The sequence below is a fragment of the Babylonia areolata genome, chromosome 34, assembly GCF_041734735.1.
Source record: "Babylonia areolata isolate BAREFJ2019XMU chromosome 34, ASM4173473v1, whole genome shotgun sequence".
Lineage (NCBI taxonomy): Eukaryota > Metazoa > Mollusca > Gastropoda > Neogastropoda > Buccinidae > Babylonia > Babylonia areolata.
The window spans coordinates 15719889-15739191 of NC_134909.1; the positions used below are offsets into that span (position 1 = coordinate 15719889).

Genomic DNA, 19303 nt, shown 5'->3' on the forward strand with positions numbered 1-19303 from the left:
TAAGCAAGGACAGGTGTACCTGTCACAGGTGACAACAGGTATGTTATAACTGTGCAACTCCTTTCAGAGCTACAGCAAGGACAGGTACACCTGTTGCAGGTGACAACAGGTATGTTATAACTGTGCAACTCCTTTCAGAGCTACAGCAAGGACAGGTGTACCTGTCACAGGTGACAACAGGTATGTTATAACTCTGTGCAACTCCTTTCAGAGCTATAAACAAGGACAGGTACACCTGTTGCAGGTGACAACAGGTACGTTATAACTGTACAACTCCTTTCAGAGCTACAGCAAGGACAGGTACAAGGTACAAACATAAAATGAAAACATGAGAGGCAAGGCCTTCAAGACTCACTTGTGATACACTTAAAAAAAAAAAATCTAATCGTTAAAATGTGTTCTGTACTTGTTCTTATAAAGCTTCGCGTTAAAAAAGAAAAAAAAGAAAAAAAAAAGTCCTAACCAGATTCGAATTAAGTCCCCTAGCATGAATTGTTTGAACAAAAAATGATAATAATTACTGCTCCTGTTGTTGGGTCAGAATATCAGATCAAAGTGCCAAGTTTAGAGAATACAAAAAATATAATAGTAAATGCAGTTTGCATATAATTTGGTTTCATTTTTTATTTTTTTGTGCCCATCCCAGAGGTGCAATATTGTTTTAAACAAGATGACTGGAAAGAAATGAATTTTTCCTATTTTTATGCCTAATTTGGTGTCAACTGACAAAGTATTTGCAGAGAAAATGTCAATGTTAAAGTTTACCACGGACACACAGACACACACAGACAACCGAACACCGGGTTAAAACATAGACTCACTTTGTTTACACAAGTGAGTCAATCATACACAAACACATTCACACCTACACACTCTCTCTCACAGTTACACACACACACACACATATACACACTCGCACACACAGAGAACTACAGCAAGGACAGGTGACCTGTCACAGGTGACAACAGGTATGTTATAACTGTGCAACTCCTTTCAGAGCTATAAGCAAGGACAGGTACACCTGTCACAGGTGACAACAGGTATGTTACAACTCTGTGCAACTCCTTTCAGAGCTATAAGCAAGGACAGGTATACCTGTCGCAGGTGACAACAGGTATGTTATAACTGTGCAACTCCTTTCAGAGCTATAAGCAAGGACAGGTGTACCTGTGACAGGTGACAACAGGTACGTTATAACTGTGTGCAACTCCTTTCAGAGCTATAAGCAAGGAAAGGTGTACCTGTGACAGGTGACAACAGGTATGTTATAACTGTGTACAACTCCTTTCAGAGCTATAAGCAAGGACAGGTATACCTGTCACAGGTGACAACAGGTATGTTATAACTGTACAAATCCTTTCAGAACTATAAGCAAGGACAGGTGTACCTGTCACAGGTGACAACAGGTATGTTATAACTGTACAAATCCTTTCAGAGCTATAAGCAAGGACAGGTGTACCTGTCACAGGTGGCAACAGGTATGTAAAAAACTGTACAAATCCTTTCAGAGCTATAAGCAAGGACAGGTGTACCTGTTACAGGTGACAACAGGTATGTTATAAATGTGCAACTCTTTTCAGAGCTATAAGCAAGGACAGGTGTACCTGTTACAGGTGACAACAGGTATGTTATAAATGTGCAACTCTTTTCAGAGCTATAAGCAAGGACAGGTGTACCTGTTACAGGTGACAACAGGTATGTTATAAATGTGCAACTCTTTTCAGAGCTATAAGCAAGGACAGGTGTACCTGTTACAGGTGACAACACACGCACACCATGTTACAGACAAGGTACGAACATAAAATGAAAATCATACACAAACACATTCACACCTACACTCTCTCTCACAGTTACACACACACACACGCACACGCACACACACAGCTTCCTCTTAACAAGTCCATCAGCAGGCCATGCCTACACAAACACACACATCCCTGCACTGCAAGACAAAACAGCAACACAGTATTCTTAACCCTGACCAGTATTAACCCACCACCACCACCACCACCACTGCCCCACCCAGCCCCTCCTCCCCCAACACACACACACACACACATTCACTGACCTTGCTGCCAATAGCAATCAGAAGATGTTTGGGGATGCTGTTGAAGCAACGCTGACACTTCTCCATGGCTGCACTGACTTTGCGATGCTCTGAAAGCAAGACAAAAAAAAAAAAAAAAAAAAAAAAAAAAAAAAAAGAGCACTGATCACACACTGCAGAGCTCATGGCATGCACACGGGACAGACAGCAATGCGCACTGCTTCCGTTCATCCATTCACATCATGCCGCACACGGAAGAAAGGTTGCAGACTGGTTAACTCACTCAGTACGGCCAGTCCTCTCTTCTCCTCTACACAGACCCCCTCGGATGTCCAGTGGGTGTCTCAACGATCCAACCTTTAGTTTCCGTCGTCAGAATTGTGGTATTTTTTGTCTTCTTCTTCTTCTTCTGCGTTCACTCGTATGCACACGAGTGGGCTTTTACGTGTATGACCGTTTTTACCCGGCCATGTAGGCAGCCATACTCCGTTTTCGGGGGTGTGCATGCTGGGTATGTTCTTGTTTCCATAACCCACCGAACACTGACATGGATTACAGGATCTTTAACGTGCGTATTTGATCTTCTGCTTGCATTTACACACGAAGGGGGTTCAGGCACTAGCAGGTCTGCACATATGTTGACCCGGGAGATCGTAAAAATCTCCACCCTTTACCCACCAGGCACCGTCACCGTGATTTGAACCCGGGACCCTCAGATTGACAGTCCAACGCTTTAACCACTCGGCTATTGCGCCCGTCGGTATTTTTTGTCAACATTCACCACTTCAGTGTAAGAGCCTTCCGCTTGTAATATTTTGATGGTGGTAATTGGGGAGAAACGCTGTTAACGTTGTCTCTTTCGCCGTTCGTATGGAAAGAGTTAAGACACTCATCTGCCAACTCACAAGAGTCCGGGAGGGTCTGGGAATATCTTCTTCTTCTTCTGTGTTCGTGGGCTTCAACTCCCACGTTCACTCGTGTATACGCGAGTGGGCTTTTTACGTGTATGACCGTTTTTACCCCGCCATATAGGCAGCCATACTCCGCTTTCGGGGGTGTGCATGCTGGGTATGTTCTTGTTTCCATAATCCACCGAATGCTGACATGGATTACAGGATCTTTAACGTGCGTATTTGATCTTATGCTTGTGTATACACATGAAGGGGGGTTCAGGCACTGGCAGGTCTGCACATATGTTGACCTGGGAGATCGTAAAAATCTCCACCCTTTACCCACCAGGCGCCGTCACCGTGATTCGAACCCCGGGACCCTCAGATCGAAAGTCCAAAAAAAAATCAAACTGAGCGTCTAGTCATTCAGATGAGATGATGAACCAAGGTCCCATGTGCAGCACGCATGCGGCGCACTCAAAAAGAACCCATGGCAATGAAGAGTGTTGTCCTCTGGCAAAACCCTGTAGAAAAAATCCACTCTGATAGGCAACCGACGGGCGCAATAGCGTGTGTGTGTGTGTGTTGATATTTGCATGTGTGTGTGTATGCACGTGTGTGTATGGCATGTGTGAATGTGAATTTGTGTGTGTGTGTGTGTGTGTGTGTGTGTGTGTGTGTGTGTGTGTGTGTGTGTGTGAGTGTGTGTGTTTTGTGTGTGTGTGTGTGTGAGTGTGTGTGAAAGTGCATGTGTGTGCGCATGCGCATGTGCATGTGTGTACGTGTGCATGTGCATGTGAGTGAGTGCTAGCATATGTGTACGGTGTGTGTGAGCACGCACACACTCGCAAGTGTGCATGCCAGCATGTACGAATGTTTACATTTGCGTGCATGTGTATATATATATATACATATATACATATATATATATATATATATATATATATATATATACAGATGCTTCCGTAAACGTGCACACTGCACGCTCATCGGCGCATGCGTATGCACACAAACCAGCGTGCACGAATCCAACACGATGCACAACAAGCCAGCAGGACCAACCCACCGAAGATGGCCTTGGAGCGCTCCTTCTCCTCCATCCTGGCGCCAGACTGCTGGCGTGCCGCCTTGGACAGGAAGACGTCGTCCACCTGGAAGTCGTCATCGTTGGTCTGCTCCGTGCTCTGTAACCGTTACACTTCACTCTTCAATATCATTGGTCTGCTGTAACCGTTACACTTCACTCTTTAATATCGTTGGTCTGCTGTAACCGTTACACTTCACTCTTTAATATCACTGGTCTGCTGTAACCGTTACACTTCACTCTTTATTATCGTTGGTCTGCTGTAACCGTTACACTTCACTCTTTAATATCATTGGTCTGCTGTAACCGTTACACTTCACTCTTCAATATCGTTGGTCTGCTCCGTGCTCTGTAACCGTTACACTTCACTCTTCAATATCGTTGGTCTGCTGTAACCGTTACACTTCACTCTTTAATATCATTGGTCTGCTGTAACCGTTACACTTCACTCTTTAATATCATTGGTCTGCTGTAACCGTTACACTTCACTCTTCAATATCGTTGGTCTGCTGTAACCGTTACACTTCACTCTTCAATATCGTTGGTCTGCTGTAACCGTTACACTTCACTCTTTAATATCACTGGTCTGCTGTAACCGTTACACTTCACTCTTTAATATCACTGGTCTGCTGTAACCGTTACACTTCACTCTTTAATATCGTTGGTCTGCTGTAACCGTTACACTTCACTCTTTATTATCGTTGGTCTGCTCTGTGCTCTGTAACCGTTACACTTCACTCTTTAATATCATTGGTCTGCTGTAACCGTTACACTTCACTCTTTAATATCACTGGTCTGCTGTAACCCTTACACTTCACTCTTTCATATCACTGGTCTGCTGTAACCGTTACGCATCACTCTTTAATATCGTTGGTCTGCTGTAACCGTTACACTTCACTCTTCAATATCGTTGGTCTGCTCTGTGCTCTGTAACCGTTACACTTCACTCTTCAATATCATTGGTCTGCTGTAACCGTTACACTTCACTCTTTAATATCGTTGGTCTGCTCTGTGCTCTGTAACCGTTACACTTCACTCTTCAATATCATTGGTCTGCTGTAACCGTTACACTTCACTCTTTAATATCGTTGGTCTGCTGTAACCGTTACACTTCACTCTTTAATATCGTTGGTCTGCTGTAACCGTTACACTTCACTCTTTAATATCATTGGTCTGCTGTAACCGTTACACTTCACTCTTTAATATCGTTGGTCTGCTGTAACCGTTACACTTCACTCTTTAATATCGTTGGTCTGCTCTGTGGAAAGTGCCTTGCCCAAGTTACATCCCCACTCTCTCGGACAAGAGGGCTTTGGGACAGTCAAAATCAAAATTAAAAAAAACACACTTTACTGTTAATCCACAAGGAAATTCATTCCTGCAATCACAGGCTCATTCTGAACACATACGTAATATGTTTGGGCACACCATAAAAAGAGATCAAAACTAGTTAAGACGATAAATATGTTACACATCTATATACATGTACAAATAATGCTTAAATAAATCGGTACCGGGAAGGCCAACTAGTCCCTAAAGCTACAGCACTAGCAACCATTTGTTCAATGGCTGCAACTCCCACATTCACTTGCATGCACAAGTGGGCTTTCGCGTGTATGACCATCACGCTCAGTTTTCGGGGGTGGGGTGTGGGGGTGTGCGGGGGCTCAGCCGCCAATATTTTCTCCCCCTCCACTAGACCTTGAGTGGTGGTCTGGACGCTAGTCATTCGGATGAGACGATAAACCGAGGTCCCGTGTGCAGCATGCACTTAGCGCATGTAAAAGAACCCATGGCAACAAAGGGGTTGTTCCTGGCAAAATTCTGTAGGAAAATCCACTCTGATAGGAAAAACAAATAAAAGTGCATGCAGGAAAAAATACGAAAAAATGGGTGGCGCTGTGGTATAGCAACGCGCTCTCCCTGGGGAGAGCAGCCCGAATTTCACACAGAGAAATCTGTTGTGATAAAAAGAAATACAAATACAAATTAAACATTTCTTCTTCTTCTTCTTCGTTCGTGGGCTGCAACTCCCATGTTCACTCGTATGTACACGAGTGGGCTTTCACGTGTACGACCATTTTTACTCCGCCATGTAGGCAGCCATACTCCGTTTTCAGGGATGTGCATGCTGCGTATGTTCTTGGTTCCATAACCCACCAAACGCTGACATGGATAACAGGATCTTCAACGTGCGTATTCCATCGTCTGCATGTGAATACACACAAAGGGGGTTCAGGCACTAAGCAGGTCTATATATAATATGCTGACCTGGGAGATCGGAAAAATCTCCACCCTTCACCCACCAGGCACCATAACTGAGATTCCAACCTGGGGACCCTCAGACTTAAAGGCCAACGCTTTAACCACTCGGCTACTGCCCAACACTCGGCTTATATCACAGACTGACAAGTTTACATGTGGGCCAACAGCAAAGTGACAGCTGTATTATCAATGGTTTCTCCAGTCAATGGGAAACCATTTACAGCTTAGTCTTTTGTGACGGACTATGACTCTCAAACTAGGAGGCAAAACTGCACTGGCTCTTAGTGCTGCAGCCTTGTGGGCTAGTTGACCTTTGGGAACCATCCCCAACACCAACTGTCCTAAAACCCTCTTGGCCAAGAGAGTGGGGATTAACTTGGGCAAGACACTCTCCACTATAATCAAATTCTAGCCCAAATAGTCGGAACAGCAGTTGCCTCCTCTGCTGTTCTGATGGTCATAGTCGGACACGACTGACTATCATATATATATATATATATATATATATATATATATATTGCGCCCATCTTCAAGGGACAAATACGGGCGCTCAGTAACAGCAGGCATGCCTGAAAACCTAACCAACCAACCAACCAATCAGCACCAGCCCACTCACCCTGCCCGCCAGACGGGAGAACATGGCGTTCTGGTCCTCCGCTGTTCCCAGCTTCTCCATCTGCACCAGCGCCTTCAGGTCGTGGCGGTGGTCGTCGTCGAAGTACTGAGTCCTCTGCCCGTCTCGGCCGTGGGTCTGCACCTGTGTTTGTTGGGGCAGTGAACAGTCAATTCCTCCTTTTTAATCATAATTACAATAATGGTAATGATAATAATATTGATGACAATGTTGCTCCTGTGTTTGTTGGGGCAGTGAACAGACAATTCCTCTGTTTTAATCATAATTACAATAATGGTAATGATAATAATATTGATGACAATTAAGTGGATTGATGGCCTAGAGGTAACGCGTCTGCCTAGGAAGCGAGAGAATCTGAGCGAGCTGGTTCGAATCACGGCACAGCCCCCGAAATTTTCTTCCCCTCCACTAGACCTTGAGTGGTGGTCTGGACGCTAGTCATTCGGATGAGACGATAAACCGAGGTCCCGTGTGCAGCATGCACTTAGCGCAAGTAAAAGAACCCACGGCAACAAAAGGGTTGTTCCTGGCAAAATTCTGTAGAAAAATCCACTTCAATAGGAAAAAAACAACAACTGCACACAGGAAAAAATACAAAAAAAATGGGTGGCGCTGTAGTATGGCGACGCGCTCTCCCTGGGGAGAGCAGCCCGAATTTCACACAGAGAAATCTGTTGTGATAAAAAGAAATACAAACAAATACAAATACACCTGTGTTTTTTGGGCAGTGAACAGACAATTCCTCCGTTTTAACCATAAATTACAATAATGGTAATGATAATAATATTGATGACAATGATGCATCCTTGTTTGTTGGGCAGTGAACAGACAGTTCCTCCGTTTTAATCATAATTACAATAATGGTAATGATAATAATATTGATGACAATGACGCACCTGTGTTTGTAGGGCAATGAACAGACAGTTCCTCCGTTTCAATCATAATTACAATAATGGTAATGATAATAATATTGATGACAATGACGCACCTGTGTTTGTTGGGCAGTGAACAGACAGTTCCTCCGTTTTAATCATAATTACAATAATGGTAATGATAATAATATTGATGACAATGATGCTACTACTGCTACCAACAATGAATTATAATACGGCACATTTGTAAATACTACTACTACTACTGCTACTACTACTACTACTACTAAGGTACATTTGTAAATAATAATAATGATAATAATAATCGACGGGCGCAATAGCCGAGTGGTTAAAGCGTTGGACTGTCAATCTGAGGGTCCTGGGTTCGAATCACGGTGACGGCGCCTGGTGGGTAAAGGGTGTAGATTTTTACGATCTCCCAGGTCAACAAATGTGCAGACCTGCTAGTGCCTGAACCCCCTTCGTGTGTATATGCAAGCAGAAGATCAAATACGCACGTTAAAGATCCTGTAATCCATGTCAGCGTTTGGTGGGTTATGGAAACAAGAACATACCCAGCATGCACACCCCTGAAAACGAAGTATGGCTGCCTACATGGCGGGGTAAAAATGGTCATACACGTAAAAGCCCACTCGTGTGCATATGAGTGAACGCAGAAGAAGAAGATGATAATAATAATAATAACAACAACAACAGCAAACCCTGATCTCCTGATCTGATCTCCTGGCCTCATCGTTTATTAATTTCCAGTTGAAAAACCACTGAGGCAACCATGTGTTTGTTCTGTATTGTCCATATGTGGCTGGTTCAGGATTAAAGAGACTATGCCAGTCTTGAATAAAAGCTCATTTGTGTTTGTACATTTCTTCTGTCTTTGCTGCTGAGTGCACACGTGTCAAATGATCGGTATAAGGACAGGCCCGGCGCTTCCTTTTTTGAGGAAGTGTCTGGGGTTTGTTCCAGTGTACCTTTTGTTTACCTGTGTGCTAGCTGAATTGGTAGCATAAGCAGCACTGACTCGTTGAAGTTGTGTGCTTGTGTATGCAGAGCGTTGCCACTCTTTACTATTTGTTTATCATTTGGATCTCCTGGCCTCATCATTTATTAATTTCAAGCAAATAGAATATAATATTATATAACGATGAAATCATAATGATAACAATGATGCTACTTCTACTGCTACTATTAATAATAATAAGCTATGTTTGTACAGCACTTTTCCTCTCTAAGACATTACAAAACATAACATAATATAATAATGAAATCATAAATGATAACAATGATGCTACTTCTACTACAACTATTAACAATAATAAGGTATGTTAATACTGCACCCTTTCCCTCCAAGACCTCAGGGTGATCTACACAATATAACAAAATATGATATAATTATACAGTATAATATAACAATAAAATTATAATTACAACAACGATGCTACTTCTACTACCACTATTGATAATAACAAGGTACATTTGTACAGCACTGTGTTTCTCTCCAAGAGCTCCAGGTAATTTACAAAATATAATCCAATATAATAATGAAATTATAATAATAACAATGATGTTGCTTCAACAACTACTGGTGGTGGTGTGTCCATCGAGATCGATGATGACCATCGTTGTCATCCAGCTGGGGGATGGGGGGAGGGTGGTGGTGGGGTGGGGGGGGAGGATGCTCATGAATCTATCCGTGAATGCGCAGATGGCTGAATAGTCCAATCTGCGCACGAAATGTTCGCTGACAGTTGGGGCAGACAAAGACGGGCATACCATTGTCAGGGAGCTTGTTTGCCCGTGACTTTCTGGCCTGCCTCTTCTGAACAGCTGCAGCAGTCCTGTTGGCCTCGCACAACTTGGCGCCTTTGTGCACAGCAGCGCGCCATTTGTCACGGTCCACTGCAGATTCCTCCCAGGAGTCAGGGTTGATATATCAAACGCTTTCAGAGAGACTTTCAGAGTATCTCTGAAGCGCTTCTTCTGACCTCCGTGTGATCTCTTCCCTTGTTGCAGCTCGCCATAGAAGAGCCTTTTGGGCAGCCGATGGTCTGGCATGCGCGCCACGTGTCCAGCCCAGCGAAGCTGGGACTTCATCAGGATGGTGAAGATGCTGGGAAGGGTGGCTTTTGCGAGCACCTCAACAACTACTATTGATAATAACAAGGTACGTTTGTACGGCACTCTTTCTCTCCAAGACCTCAGGGTTATTTACATAATACACCACAATATAACAATGAAATCATAATAATAACAACGATGCTACTTCTACTACTACTATCAATAATAACAAGGTACATTTGTATAGCACCCTTACTCTCCAAGACATCCCAGTAATTTACATGTAAGAAATGAAAGAAAGAGTAACTTCTTCTTCTTATTTCGTGGGCTGCAACTCCCATGTTCGCTCGTATGTACACGAGTGGGCTTTTACGTGAATGACCGCTTTCACCTCGTCATGTAGGCAGCCTTACTCCGTTTTCGGGGGGTGGTAAAAGAGTAACAAATTAAAGAAACCACTCATGACCACTTTTCTCTTTCTACCCCCCCCCCCCCCCCCCCCCCTTCTCTGTCATTCCTCTTACATGCAAAGTGAGTTAGCAGGCTGAGGCATGCTACGCAACTCTTCTTCTTTCTTTCTTCTGCGTCTGAGGGCTTTAACACATTCACTCATGTATATGTACAAGGAGGCATTTTTTTTTTTCTTTTCTTTTTTTTTTTTTTTTTTTACCCTACATGATTTTACATGTAAGCAGTCATACCCAGGCATGCAGCCTGTTGTTGCAAATGACCTCGTGTCTGTACAGCGCTTAGAGCTTGGTCTCCGACCGCGGCTAGGCGCTATACAAGTATCCATATCAATCAATCAATGTCAATAAATCATCACGACTCACGTTTTTCAGGCCCTTTCTTCGCTTCTTGCCTCCCCTGTCGCGGTCAAACTCCTGTTCAGGCAGGGGGCGCACCATGCCGTCCCTCCCCGTGCGTGTCAGCACCACCACGTCCCCCTCCTCCTCCTCCCCACCCCCTTTCCTCTCCGTCCGGCCCGACGGGGTGACCTCCGACCTGGGCTTGGTGGCGGCGCCCTCCTTGGCTTTCTGGGCTTGCTCCAGCCGTGCTTTCAGCTGTTTCGCCAGGTCCTTTGTGGGTCAGAGAGCAAAGGTTCCAGTTGTTAATCAACGACAGTAATGATATAAATCATAACAGTTTTCAGATTTTATATATATATATATATATGTATATGTACATTTATGTAACGCTTATACTGTGGCTCAAACAATGTGCATTTGACAATACATGAGGCATGATTATAGTGCAGGAAATATAGATAAATAAAACGTAGTAGTTACAAACTTGCTGAAAGCATCATTATTTTCAGAAACAGTGTAATGTCACGCACAACACGCACTGAACCTGCCCCCCCCCCATGCCCCGCCCCCTTCACACACACACACTAAGTATAATGATCAATGCAAGTCTATCCCAAGCACTGAAACACAGAATGAGAACAACGGAACAACAGAAAGGATTTTTTTTTTTTTTTTTTTAAATAAAACAACAAAATCAGTTAAAAAAACAAAACAAAACAAAAAAAAACAACAAAAATAAAAAATGAAAAATAAAAATCTGCACACTTTTTCCGGGACACCTCGCCCACCCACCCACCCACCTCGTCCCCCATCAATTCGGCTCTCAAGATGCGCGCTCCGAGCGAGTTCATCTCGTCTTCCGACAGCAGGGTCACGGCAGCCGTCCTCTCTTCTGTCTGTTCACCTCTATCTGCTGGCGCCTCCTCTTCCTCACCCGATTCGCTTCCCGAAGACGAGGAAGATGAAGAAGACTCTATAAAACAAATCAAACAAACCAAAAAAAGAATTGACATATTATACGTATATCCAGTTACATCACTTCCTCATTGCAAGTTGTTGTTTTATATAATAAACTATTATTATTATTAGGTTAAGGATGCAAGTTCTAAACAGTGCATTTGCATGAAAATTCTTTTATTGTTTTTTTTATTTCTTAAATTTTGTGTATTGAAAGTTTTATGGAAGTATTATATATATTCAATTACAAACGTACACACACACACACACACTCTCTCTCTCTCTCTAACTGTCACAAAGAAAAAAAAATCCTCAAACACACCACACACACATACTCTCTCTCTCTCACAAAGAAAAAAAAACCCGTCAAACACACACACACACACTCTCTAACAAAGAAAAGAAAAAACTCAAACGTACAAACACACTCTCCCTAACAAAAAAACAACCTCAAACACACACACACACAAAAAAAGAGAAGCAATAATCCTACAACAACAACAACGACAACAGCAGCAGAAGAAACAAGAACCACCACCACCACCGCTACACACACTCACCCGATTCGGCTGAAGGTGACCGCCGCCTGCCACGCCTCCGATCATCCGACGCCCTTTCTCTCCCTCCTCCCGACTCCTCCCCCCCCTCCTTCCCTGCCCGGGCCTGTGGCTGTTTCCTCCACCCTCCTCCCCCACCCCCTCCCGAGCCTCTCCATTCCCGGTCCCCTCTGCCTTTCACTGGCCGGTCACGCCCCCTGTCATTGTCATCGTTGTCGGGCCTGGCAAACCGCCCTTTCAACAATCGGGATGAGGTGTTCCTGTCATCATCGTCATCATCGCTATCGTCGGGCCTGGCAAACCGCCCTTTCAAGGATCGGTTTGACGTGTTCCTGTTGTTGTCATCGCTATCGTCGGGCCTGGCAAACCGCCCTTTGAAGGATCGGTTCGACGTGTTCCTGTTGTCGTCATTGTCATCGTCGGGCCTGGCAAACCGCCCTTTCAAGGGTCGGTTCGAACCGCTCCTGTCATCGTCATCACTGTCGGCTGATGGGATCACGAACGCTGGTCTCTTGGAAGGAGGCTGCTCGTCAGCGCTGTCGCTGTCTCGGTCAGGTCGAAGGAAGCGGCTTCTCTTCTCGGGGACGCCGTCCCCGCCTCTGTCCGTTTTCCTCCAGGATTTCCTTCCGTCACCTCTGTCTCCGTCCCTCCCTTTCCCTCTCTCTCTGCTCATCCTGTTCCTCCTTTCTCTGTCGGTGTCCTCTCTCTCTCCCCTCTCCTCTCGGTTTCCGGGACTTCCCTTGTCCTCCCGTGGGCCGATGTGTCTTTCGCTTCCTCCTTTCCTGTCGGATCTGTGGTCCCCGCTTCGTCTGTCTGGTGACCGGGGCCGGTGGCCCGGTCTGCTGTCGCCGTGGGAACTCTGGTTGCCAAGGCGAGGACGACGATGCCCGGCACCGCATGTGTCCTCTGCCTCCCTGATCATGGACATCAGTTTGTCCAGCGACTGCGGTAAAGAGAGAAATAAAACATGTTCATTTTTATTTTCTAACCTATTTACATACATTACAAACAAAATGTTGTCTTGGACATTCAATCTGAGTGTCCCGGGTTCGAATCTTTGTAACGGCGCCTGGTGGGTAAAGGGAGGCAATTTTTCCCATCTCCCAGGTCAACATATATGTGCAGACCTGCTTGTGCCTGAACCCCCTTCTTGCGTATACGCAAGCAGAAGATAAACTACGCACGTTAAAGATCGTGTAATCCATGTCAGCGTTCGGTGGGGTTATGGAAAAAAGAACATACCCAGCATGCGTTCCCCGAAAATAGAATATGGCTGCCTACATCAGTACATGGCAGGGTAAAAACGGTCATACACGTAAAAGCCCACTCATGTACATTCGAGTGAATGTGGGAGTTGCAGCCCACGAACGAAGACGAAGAAGAAGATACACAGTCTTTGGAAAAGCAAAAAGACACAAAGCCTAAAACAGTTTTTCATTTTCTTTTATCTAACCTATTTATTATTTATTTATTTATTTATTTATGCTTATCTATCATTTATCCACCTTTTTTTTTTCTCAAGGCCTGACTAAGCGCGTTGGGTCACGCTGCTGGTCAGGCATCTGCTTGGCAGATGTGGTGTAGCGTATATGGATTTGTCCGAACGCAGTGACGCCTCCTTGAACTACTGAAACTGAAACTTTTATCTAAGCTTTTTTTTTTTTTTCTCTCTCCTGCATTTATTTCTTTCAGTTTGTCACTTATGATAACTAACTTGCTCTACTTGCAAACCACGTCAGCAGAGTGAGATCAGAAGACGAAATCCTTTTCTGAATGCTCTGTTACAGGAATACTTTTATTTCCTCAGTGTTCTCTTGAGAAACTCACGTGTAATGTGCTATGTAGCTACACAAACAATACACAAGAGTCACATCTCTCCTGCAGGGACTCCAGTCAACCAGAAACGAACAGCAGCTGACAAACATCAAAGCAGCCCTTCATGACCTTTCAAAACGGTCGACTGTCACTGTTCAGTGGGTTCCTTCTCACTGTGGGGTCACGGGGAACGAAAAGGCCGATGCTCTCTCCAAGGCAGGCAGCAAAATGAAGCAGTTCAGCCACCCCGTGACCTACAGAGAGGCCAGGACCATCATCCACAACCGATACCAGAACCAGTGGAAGAGAAGGCTGGGTGCAAACAGTGGTGTCGATCCAATCCACCAGCTCCAGAGACACCAGCAGGCAGTCCTCTTCAGACTGAGAACTGGCCACTGCCGACTACTGAGTCACCTTCACCATATGAAGATCGCCCACACTGATGAGTGTCCATGTGGCACTGGACCCCAGAACCCTGAACACATCCTTCAACACTGCCCAACCCATGAAGCTCTACGGCGTCAAACCTGGCCAGGGGTCACAGAGCTACAGGCGCAGCTTTGGGGAGACCGCCACGACCTGGAGAAGACCGTGGGTTACATCGTGGCGACAGGGGTGACCGTCTGACGCAGCCAAAACATCGAACGCAGAAGAAGAAGAAGAAGAACAAGAGTCACAGTCATTTAATATCACTGCATAAAAGAATGCTGAAAATGCTTTCCTGCCCCTTTTCTATCTACCTTTCTGTCCAGCCACCATCTTCTTTACACACACAATAAAACACACACACACACACACACACACATGCACGCACACTCAAAAACAAAACACATACACGCACTAAAACACACACAAGACGAGGCACACTCCAACACACCCTAGCAACACAAGTTTCAAGTTTTAATTATCCTTTCACTCCTATTGGAGTATGGAGGATTACTGCAAAATAATATTTTCGTGCCCAGAACAAACATTTCCAAATACACAACAATGTCACATAGAAGTTGAGAAACCACAAATGTCTTTTAACTCCAAAAGTGTAGCCAGGCAACATTTGCAAATCTGATCATCTTACTTACAGCTAAAATGACTTTTTTGCCTCCTTTGAGCATATCACAAAAATTAAAAACCGATTTTGGAGATAAACATTTTTTAGGAACATATCTATTTCGTAGCTGATCATAACTGGGACATTCCATTATAAAATGAAACTCGTCACCAATCACAGACATGTTACAAACCTTACAAAGCCGTAACTCTCGTGGTATGACTTTGTGTCTCCCTGTTTCTATTTCCAGCTTATGATTACTACTTCGAAATCTGAAGAAGCTGATAACGTAATTATCAGGCATTTGACTTGTATATTTTTCTCTACATACACACACACACCCACACCCACCCACCCCGTATCGATCAGCAGCCACATCCTCCAGACTCCGTCCTTCCTCCTTCGCCTGCTGCTGGCACCGCAGGTACGCTTTGCGTAACCACGACAACCCTCCATCCCCGGCCGCCGTCGTCATTGTCGTCAAGGGAGCCGCGGCCGAGGCGGCGGGCTTCTGCTCCGGGAGTCCCGTCCCCCCGTCCTTCCAGTAAGGGTTCAATTCTCGGGTGTGCTGGCCAGGCTGAAATCAAATCAAATCAAATCAAATCAAACCCATGTTGCTTTTAGCACAACCTAAGTCAAAGGTGCCGTTTTCTGGGTTTGATTACCCCTCAGTTCTTCAAAAACTAAAGAGAAATCAAAGTCCATCAATCCCTTGAGTGCCCCAGGGTGGAAAGTTCCAATCCCTTCCAGAGTACAAAAAAAAAAAACCCAAAAAAACCACCCCACAGAAGTGCCCGAGTATGGAAATATCAGTACACTTCATTATAGGAATTTCATCAATACAGAGTCAGATGGAGCATCTGTGACTGGTGAGGTCAATCCAGGCCGGGAAAGCTTGCCCGCAAGTGTGACACGAGGGTGTAGTGGAAGCGGAGGTGGCACGTACCTTGCACACGACGCGCTTCTTTTTAGCCTCTGCTGTGCGTCTCTTTTCTGCGGTGTGCGCTCCTTCAGTGAGTCTTGCTTCGCCAGGGTGAGTGGCCTAGAGCAAGCGATTCCCAGCTGTTACGATCGATGCTGAGGTCTTAAAGGGACACCTTGAGGCACTTTGAAATGTTTCCATTTGCTCGCCCTCCAGCTGAGTGCATTTATAACATGATAACAAAAAACAACGCTTGCACCCTGCTGCTGCAATGAAGTGATGGACAAACAAGCAGCTGATTGCTCAGGCATGTGGACTGATGGAAGCCAATAAAACGTACTCGTCGATTTGTTGTTGTTTTTTCCCCCTCTGGAAAAAAAATAAATTTTCCCCTCTGAAATCCAACTGCTTATCCGCTGAAAATAGCGGAACTGATTGAGAGTTCCTTAGCCTGATCAATTAACCCTTTCGCTGCCAGGAGAATAAGATTTAAGTGAAATCTATTTGCCAGGGTTTTTTCACAAAAAACGGGTATAAATTTTCCAAAAATTCTGTGCTCTTTGTTATTGGAGAAAGACCCATAAAAGTATATATTTTCTGAAAGGTAAATGAATAAAGAATACAAAACACATGCTATTTTCCCATTTTATATATTTTTAGTGACATGTTGTTGTTTTGAAATCAGTGTTTTGTTTTTTGTCACATTTTCAACTTGTTCATTACAAACATTAGTCAGGTAATTTGCACAAAAACATATTTTCTGGACAAATGGATATCTGCAAACACAAAATCATACTAGAACAACCACAATATATATATATATATTTTTAAGAGATTGATACACAATACATTTTGACTTCTCCAAGTGATAAGATGGATGTAAGGCCACGCCCCCTCAGTCTCCACCCCCCCTCCTCCTCACCCCTCTCACACGGTCACTGGATTCAGTTCTCATCAGACCGCGTTGGCTGCGTGCCAAGAATATCGCTCTGCTGCTAATTCGGTCATCTGTCGTCTGCTAACAGCTGTACAGCAGACATCACTCACTGACAGTTGCATCTTGGCCACTCTCTTGATTGCTCCCTTTATTTTCTATCAGATCGTCCTATAAATGTTCATCTCTATCTTCTCCTTCGAATTTACGCTTCAGTTCTTTCTGAGCATCAGCTAAAGAAAGAAATCATTTTTGATTTAGTTCGTCACGATCGCATGTCTTGAGCACGGCGTCAGTCCGACATTTTGTTGAGCGAGCGAGGAGAGAAGTCAGGCAAACACTTGGACAGTGACCCAACCAAAACGTTCAAATAAAGGACTGCTTCATGACGTAGATGGGGTTTCTAGCTATGAATAGAATCTAGAGAGATTCCCCAGGCTAAAGCTACCACTATTTTTGCCAAGGAAGTGAATGCAAACCAGGGAAAAGTCAGAATATTTCGATGACGAGTTATCTCGTCATGCAGGCAGCGAAGCATACATGCTTGCCATGACGAGTTATCTCGTCATGCAGGCAGCCTAGGGGTTAATAACAACAACAAAAAACCAAAAAAAACAAACAACAACAACAAAACCCAAAACATCCCCACCTGCTCCAAAAGCCGGGCTGCCTCCTCTTTCTTCCGCTCCTCCTCCCCCCTCCTCCTCTCCTTCAGCTCTGCCCGCGTCACCGTGGGAACCAGGTCCGCCACCAGAGGGCTCTCCATCCACTGGTCTCGCTGACGGGCAACAACAGCGATAGTAACAATAATAATAATAATAATAATCATTATATTTATAAAGCGTTGAATTTTGTGCAGAGACAAATCAAAGCGCTTTCACACCAATCATTCACACGCACGCGTAACTCTAAAAACTGGAGAAACTGAAGGAAAAGAGGAAGGGAAGAGGCAGGGAAGGGAGGCTATTTTGGGAAGAGGTGGGTTTTTAAGACCAGACTTTAAAAGAGCCGAGTGCGGGAGACCTGATGAAGAGAAAGTATAGGAATCATAATGAATGAATGAATGAATGAATTTGTACAGGGCGTGAGAAAATTTCCACACTTGGGTAAGGTTGCGCATTCACTGCGCCATCCCCCCCCCCCCCCCCCCCCCAACAAAAACAACAAGAAACCATCAAGTGCCTGCACAACACAACACACACACACAATGCAACCAATATTGGAAAGGGTGGAGAAGGACTATAATGGCTTTGGCTAATAATAATAATAATAATAATAATAATAATACTATTCATGATGATCAGTAACAACAATCACAGTAATATTTTTTCTGCAGCGTGCCTTCCACTGAAAACAGCAACTGCTGAAGAATCATCATCACACCAGCATTATATATCATATTTATTTCATTTTGCAGTTTCAGTTTCACTTTCAGTTGTTGGGTCAAAGCCTGCAGACTAATCCATATAATTCACTTTTTATTCAGTTACACACATCTGCCATAACCCCCCCCCCCCCCCCAAAAAAAAAAAAAAAAAAAAAAAAAGCCACCTCATCCGGTCACATCAGGAAGAAGACGGTGCTGCCAAATAATTCCGCATTACAAGCAGAACAACAACAGAAAACTATCGTCTATTGAGAATTCTGAGTCAAAGGCCTCATTCCTATGTCCATGCCTTCCCCCTCCTGCCCCGTATACAATACATGAATTGGAATGTCGACACGAGAATCCAAATATTGTTGAGTGACACTGTTTGGATGATTGATTTATTATTAAACTGTGTAACTGTGAAAGTCAACAAGTAAGGGAATGTGGGAGTCGAGTGTCAGTGAGTGAGTGAGCATGTGTGTGTGTGTGTGTGTGTGTGTGTGTGTGTGTGTGTGTGTTTGCATTGTGTGGTTATCTCCTCTTCAGTCATTGGTTTTCTCATTTGCATATATAATAATTTACCACCATATCATTTGTAAGGCACTCACACATGTATACTGTATGCTGTTTATACAGACATCCACGAAACAGATGCACTCATATTCGTATGGACACAAACACAAACATCATGTGACATGCTATAACACACATACACACACATACTAAAACACACACATACACACACAAACAAATGCATAGATACAAGAAAACACACACACACAAACACATACAAGCTAAATCATAACACACACAGACACACTATCAAATGCACACACAGACACACACTAACACACACAAACATATTACAACACAAACACATACTAAAACACACACACTAATGGATGCACACATACACAAACGAAAACACAAACACACACATGCTAAATCACACAACACACCACACACACATACACACACACACCAACACAAACATAAACACACACACACAACACACACATATGCA

The 19303-nt window shown here is 44.2% G+C and overlaps 1 protein-coding gene across 1 annotated transcript in view; it reads right to left on the reverse strand.

The window, feature by feature from the left end:
• LOC143277389 (CWF19-like protein 2) overlaps positions 1-19303 on the reverse strand; it is a 37985-nt gene that overhangs the window by 11830 nt on the left and 6852 nt on the right. Inside the window, exons 5-12 of the mRNA XM_076582172.1 lie at positions 17560-17688; positions 15410-15631; positions 12195-13134; positions 11478-11650; positions 10702-10947; positions 6903-7043; positions 4004-4121; positions 2069-2157 (exon numbers count right to left, since the gene is read on the reverse strand). Of these exons, the coding sequence (XP_076438287.1) occupies positions 2069-2157; positions 4004-4121; positions 6903-7043; positions 10702-10947; positions 11478-11650; positions 12195-13134; positions 15410-15631; positions 17560-17688 (2058 nt within the window). The remainder of the gene's footprint in view (positions 1-2068; positions 2158-4003; positions 4122-6902; positions 7044-10701; positions 10948-11477; positions 11651-12194; positions 13135-15409; positions 15632-17559; positions 17689-19303) is intronic.